At 36.9% G+C, this 6,831-nt stretch overlaps 1 protein-coding gene across 2 annotated transcripts; it reads right to left on the bottom strand.

Annotated features, from left to right (window-relative positions):
- Positions 1 to 426: 426 nt before the first annotated feature.
- Positions 427 to 4,526, bottom strand: LOC113701089 (uncharacterized). Of its 2 annotated transcripts, XM_027221577.2 has the most exons (6): positions 4,050 to 4,521; positions 2,955 to 3,190; positions 2,611 to 2,869; positions 1,363 to 1,542; positions 994 to 1,149; positions 427 to 870 (listed from the first exon to the last, which is right to left on the bottom strand). In XM_027221577.2, exons 1-6 carry the CDS (start codon positions 4,077 to 4,079, stop codon positions 703 to 705), a joined length of 1,029 nt encoding a protein of 342 aa, XP_027077378.1. In that variant the 5' UTR covers positions 4,080 to 4,521; the 3' UTR covers positions 427 to 702. The 2 variants fall into 2 exon arrangements, with proteins under 2 accessions (XP_027077378.1, XP_027077379.1); XM_027221578.2 differs by lacking the exon at positions 1,363 to 1,542 and having other exon boundaries at positions 4,050 to 4,526.
- Between the last annotated feature and the right edge of the window lie 2,305 nt (positions 4,527 to 6,831).

Below are 6,831 nucleotides of genomic sequence, written 5' to 3' on the forward strand. Positions count from 1 at the left end.
ATACAAATGCCTCGCGGAATAACGAACACCCCTGGGTGGAGAAATATAACCAAGTGTAACTTCAGGACTCACAGCTTTTCCACTAGACTGCGGCTGGCATATGAATCCGAGCCCAAAACAGTTATGGCCCAGCATTATGTAATCTTAAATTTTATTGAGAATCAGAAGAAATATAAGTAAAAAAGAATTATCCACAACTTTTTGTTCGTTCTACAATTCGAACACACGCAACCAATGGAACAAAAAAGGTCGTACAATCTTAAAGCAAAAACAAAAACCAGCGCTGTACCATCTTGAAACATCTGCAAGTCTTTTTCTATTTTTTTGGTACTCCGCAGAATAGTAACTTGGAAAACTTTAAGGCTAAAGATAAAGAGGCGGAACCAAATCGAACAACAAAATGAACGAGACTAACAGAGAAGAAACTTGAGAATAGGCAATCGAACCTTTGACTTGCATTCTGTATTTCTTTTCACTGCCTAAATTACATGTCTAGAACTATACATGATATTTCCGTGACATCATCAGTGAAGAGTGAAGTAGTGGAAGAACAGAAAAAGGGGCAAAAAACAAATTTTTTTTTTTTGTGGCACTAAGCTAAATTAAATTTGAGTGGTATTTAAATAACCTTCAATACCAGTCAGTTTCTGCAAGTGTTGGTTAATATGCACGCCTCCTTCATGGATTTCTGAAGGACTATGATTAGTAGTCAGCATGGAGGAACCTTTCATAAAGTGTTCCTTGTAGGGTCTTGTTAACATCGTCCCAATTCTCAATATGCTCTGATAATGGCCCTTTGTGTATCTTAACCTGACGACTAGTTAATTCCATCAGTGGCAGCTTTAGAAACTCTTGGACATCTACTAATTTCTGAAAAAAAGAGCAAGAGAGCACGAGCACACTGTAATATACTGTATACTTTTATTTTACTAAGATCCTGAAAAAGAATTTGCAACAAGAATTCCAATAAAGTTTGAAGAAGGAGCTCCTTACAGTTCTATTTTTGACAAGATCTTCATAATACAGAATGATGTGCCGGGTGCTCTGGAACTGCTCCAGAGTCTTCATTACAGTCACCTCCATTTGCTTTAAATCTGTCATCAAAGATGTTAAATTGATGACAGGTTTATATCTGGAAAGGGTTTCAGCCTGCAAAGAAGAAGCAACAAAAAAAATATTGTCAGAATAATGCAGGCACAAACAAAGAATACACTCACCCTTTTTCTCTTATGATCTATTTCTTGTTTTCTTTTATGGATGGTTTTGTTCATTTTTTTTTAATTTTTTTTGGGGAGGGGGGGGTGTAGGGGTTGGGATACAGCTGCATGAATGAGAGAGAGAGAGAGAGAGAGAGAGAGAGACCTCTTCTATCGAATGCACATGAGACTTGTGTGTGCCATTCAGAAGTTTAGCATATCGATCATAAGAATTTGCAATCACTGAAACCATTCGGCGAAGTAGGTTTTTTCGGAAGAGAAATATTACAGAAACACCTCTATCATTGAAGTATTGCACGATTTCTTTGTGGTGCTCCGGTAATCCCTGAACCACCCATCACAACTTAATTCAGCTGTTTTGACAAGACAACCCATGATTGGAAGAATGATATCACATCGCATTCACAAAACACTATATCTGCTAGTCATTTAGTCCTTTATTATACATTGTATGAGCAGATCTTATGGATTTCCAAAGAGGCTGCAATGTTCCAAAAAGCATCTGCTTTTTGATCAAACTAGCAACCACTTATAGTCTTGATTCATGTCCAACACAAGTCTTGTCTTTTGAGAAACAAAAGGAAACTTTCCGGTTGCTACTACTGGAGTAACTTCTCCTATAGATATCAAGATATTTCCATCTTGCACTAGAGTCATGCCATAAAATCCAACAACACTTCAAACTATGCATATAAAAAGCGGATAAATTTATTGCAGGAAAACTATAATGATTCCAAAAATTATTCAGCTTTTCTTTACTTAAAAATGATAAAGAGAGGGTGCACATATAGTTCATTTCTACATTCCCCCCTTCCCCCTTTTCGGTTGGGGTGGGTGTTGTGGAGGGTGGGGCTCGGAAGGGTTTAGAGGGATGCAGTTCCTCTGAATCACTATTCTGGTTTACATATGATGGTCAACATAGTTGCCTTATTTAAACTATGAACTATGTAAAAAAGCAAAGGAAAAAGAGTACCAAAAAAAAAAAAGAGGCACATTATTTATTATAATGAGTAATTCAACTGGCAGATAGGACGATATCAATGTTTGACTAAACGGATAATAGGAACATATTGAAAATACATGCTGTACAGCACTCAGGAAATAGATTATTGCATTATCTTTAGCTTGAAGAGCAGAATAACTTCCGCTCCTTTCTTCTCAATAATTCCCCAATTTAGCTAAGTAATATGACCAGCATGAAGGACTATAAAGCCCCTTAAAAGAGCTCTTGATTCAACGTGCTTTCAGACAGCAAGGCATTGATAGTGAATAACTTGTGAATTTGACTCCAATCTTTTACGTAGTTGATAAGCAAGCAAGAGGTGTTCTAAGGCACTGAATATAAAAGAATCATATGCTCTTAAATTGGTCCAAAATACAAAAAAAAATTTACCTGATTAAGCATCCACTCGAAACCGACAGCAGCAGAACATTGATTCTTTGATGCACTTGTAAACCAGTCGAGATTGTAAACTCTATCCAGAGTCTTTGTGATTGAAGAAGCATTCTCCCTCCTCCCTTTGACAGAGAAAATCTCACCATTGGAACTGACATTAACATGACTATTCAGCAAGGTCTCAAACCAACCACTGCCAGATCTCTGCATCGACAGAATGGCAAAGAGTCGTACAGGATTACAAGAACATTCAGCCCTGCCAACATGACAAATATTGATAAGAATACTGATTAGACTACAGTACACAGCAAACATAAGCCAAACCAAGTTCTCAATACTACCTGCGAAATGTTTTAGGCTTGGGATAATGCAAGTAAGGAGTTTCGGACCGATCGATGTCATATTCATGACAATAACTGTCTAGAACTTCAATATTCAAAAATTCGGTTTTGGTGCTGAAATTGGTTTGCTTTAGACAGACTGAGCAGATATAAACACCACAGACCATCACAAATACTAAAACTATAGTCCGCAACAACACTGGAGATTTCTTGGGAGCTTTTATTATAAGACCGTCCTGCAATGCAAATATAGTCCAAATGTCAATGCCTACTACAAAAACCATTATATGCTGAAAATCGAAAATTAAATCACTTCAAAATTGTCCATTACTGCCTCAAGAGAAGAGTTTGATTTACGACAAACAAACGATTTCAAGAACTAAACCTAAAAATACCAATTAATTCTCAGAAATGCACAACAGAATAGATTCAAACGTGAAAACTTAAATGTCCAGAGTAACATCAAAAATCAAAGTCAAGGTTAAAGACTATTATTGAACATAACACTAAAAAGGAACACAGACTGCTTGTTGCTTCAGGAGTCAGCTCAGAACATCAGAGAAATGAGCACGAAATCTATTTTCAAAGCTCAAGAATGAATGCAATTATGCTTCAGAGAGGTCAATTAAGCAGCAGCTCAACTACCCATGAAGAAGTAACAGGCAAGAACAAAAGGGAGCAGCTAATGCTGGTAGAACAATAAAAGAAATCCTCAAAGGACCGTCTACAACACATGCAGCAAATTTAACTACAAAAGACTGATGAAAACATGAATGCCAGCCTAACCTACTCTGGTGAAGTTAGGCTGTATTTGTGGTAAGTAACCAAAAAAAAAAGATCAAGAAAAAGATATAAAAACCTAAAATCTAACACCCAACCCATGTAAAATATGCACGCTACCAGGAAAAAAATTACACAAATATGAGAAAAATTCCAACTTTCTCGGGCCAAAAAATAGAGGAAAAAGAAAAAGAAGCCCTGAACCCATTGCCAGACTGTAACTGGCGTTCCTCATTTGAGATGCATAAAAGATAAGGTCATGTCCAAAAGAAGAGGAAAGTGGCAGGGGAAAAAGGGGAAATAAATAGAACTGACCTTGATGAAGAGACAAATTTCTTCAGCCATTTACCAAAAACAGAGCTCAGAGACTTCTATTCTTCATCCCTTTTCTGGAATTTACTCAGCAGCTCCCCCAACCCTTCTTCAAGCGGCTACCAATACAGTAATCCTGTATAAATTATAAAAGAAAGACAATTCCACCGCGGGTGTGTGTTAGTGCGTGTACAGAGCGAGCAGACTCGGTGGGGTTGAGTTAAAAATTCCTCGTGAAGAGAACAAAAAAGGCATTAAAGGCGAACAGCTGGGGCTGGTTTCTGGACGCTTGGGGTTCTACAACTTTCTCATAGTAGTATATAATTGGATTCAGATTATTTGTATACTGACTCTGGAATTCATACATATGCATTTAAATGGGAAGCAGCATCGGAGTAGCACTTAATACGGAGAAACACAAAGTACGATGTAGTTGGTATCGACGTCAAGGAAACCAAGGGAGTCATCATACGTGACCCGTTTGTCGTACCTAAATGGCCGAACAAACAAATGCCTCAATCGTATTGACAACTTTTGTCAAATTCCAAAAACACCAATCACACTTGGAAGTTGGGACACAGCATCTATGATCTATCTAGGACGTGCTCAAGGGCAAAGCTTGACTGCTGACTCCGTCTACGCATTACGCAAGACTTGAGACTCTCTTTTCTTTGGTAAGCATATATAATTTATTATTACATCAAGATTTTATTTTACCAATCACGTAAGGTAGTATGGTAACGGATAATGGGAGTAATGATAAGTAGGAAATCTTTTTTACTGCGGTGACTCCTCCCTTAATGGGTGGTTTATCATTTATGAATTGATATCGCATAACAATGACACGGTACTTACACCTCCCTTAATACTAGTATTAAGTAGCATGAAACATGGTGGAGTTGTCGGTTGCCTCACGTTTAATTAAATCCTAAGGGATAACTTTTATGTTGGTCTCCTATTATTTGGATATGGATCACGAGCAACCCCTCAAGTTTCCAACTTTTGCTGATTTTATTCCTCAAGAATACATAATATGCTGCTCTTTAGCCCCTTTCTTCTCGAACAAATTTCTGAATTTGTTGATTCTTTAGGGCTTTTTGCCCGGTAAGATGCCAAGAGAGGAATCGCGTGGATTTTTGTCATACTTCATCATTTTGTTGACGGTCAAAATGTATGAGGGACAAATTTGGTTGTGGTAAAAACGCGAGGGACTAGATTGTTAAATCAATGCCTGAGACAGAGACCTAAAAATTGTACGTAATATTATCCTTCACGGTTACATGCACAGAGAGATAGAGGCTCTTGCCTGCTTTCGTTTCTGTGAAATAACATCATAACATGGAATGAGAACTCCATTCATTAAATTACCTGCTAATATAAGTGTATAACATGGAATTCTACACAGATATCAACTTCTCTAATATTGCTTCTAAACCTACCAAGAACTATAAAGTCGTGGGTAAAACGTAGACCAAGGAAATGTCTATTTTGCAAGTTCGGTACGGCATATGTAACATGGAATGATATATATATATATATATATTTGGGGGGTGGATTCAATAATTCCGTCAACATCATAACACCTTTTGCTTCTAGTTGTCGCAGGAGACTTGGAAATTGAACGAATAGATAGATGTGAAATTATAAGTTGATGTTTTTGGTATTTTTGTTTTTGGTCAAGTGATGCGTGATCTGATAAGGACTGAAGGTAACTTCCGCGGTCTTTTCTGTCGATTGTCTAATTTCAAAAAAGATTAGGGGGAAAAAAATAGGAAATAGGTCATATGAAATTGACAGCCAAATTAATACTATAATATAATGGGAAGAAGATCCGGGGGAAGTTACTCCTATGGAAGACTCGCTCAAAACTCGTAACTACTTTTAATAAGGTTAGAGTCACTTTCTAAAAGTCAAACAGTTGGCAAGACGAGATGAATGCCTCTTCTTCCCTTAATTCGAGTTACCCCCCTTTCTTCCTTCATTTTTTTTTTCTTTTTGGGTTTTCATATTTTTGATCGAGTTATCCCGGATACCGCTATAATAATATTCGCAAGTACTCCAATTGTTTATTGTCCCTCATTCCCCTGTTATCTACCGGATCATTTTATTGATGCTACACAGGTAATTGTTTTATGAAAACAGGTGAGACATAGGGAAAAAAAAACAAAAGTAAGAGGAAAAGGACACATTTTTAACAATCATGTTCCCATTTTTCTTTAAAGATAGCTCACATATTAATTCTCGCTTTCATTTCATCGCGTGCTTGTCGGCGGGTCTTTGCGCGTCGCAAGGACTTTTAAAAGGCTCACGGGGCGATGAACTAATTTTAAGACTCTTGTCCTTTTCATTTAACAATTTTGGGTTAGATTTGACTTAGGGTGATTAAATAAATACTAGGAATTTGGTTGCTACGGAGTCTCGGGTAGGTTACTCAAATATATTATGGGTCTATCTAAAGGTATTCAATGAGGATTCATTAATAAATATGTACTTTCAGCTGTTTAGATTTTTGGTAAAGTTAGATTAATTATGAAAATTATATAAATGGAAAATTGTATAAATGGAAGGAATGATAAAAACTGCTAGTACTTGTATATAAGTAAATCTTATATACACTGACAGTTGGATGCACTGATAGTATAAATCTTATATATACTGACAGTATAAATATATTATCACGATTGAATGCATGATACATAGAGCACTGGCTGATACTGATCTACTATTAGACACCATTTTACTACGACATCAAATTCGTGGCTGCAGGCGGAAGACCTCTTTTTGG

The sequence above is a fragment of the Coffea arabica genome, chromosome 7e (genome assembly GCF_036785885.1).
Source record: "Coffea arabica cultivar ET-39 chromosome 7e, Coffea Arabica ET-39 HiFi, whole genome shotgun sequence".
Classification (NCBI taxonomy): domain Eukaryota; kingdom Viridiplantae; phylum Streptophyta; class Magnoliopsida; order Gentianales; family Rubiaceae; genus Coffea; species Coffea arabica.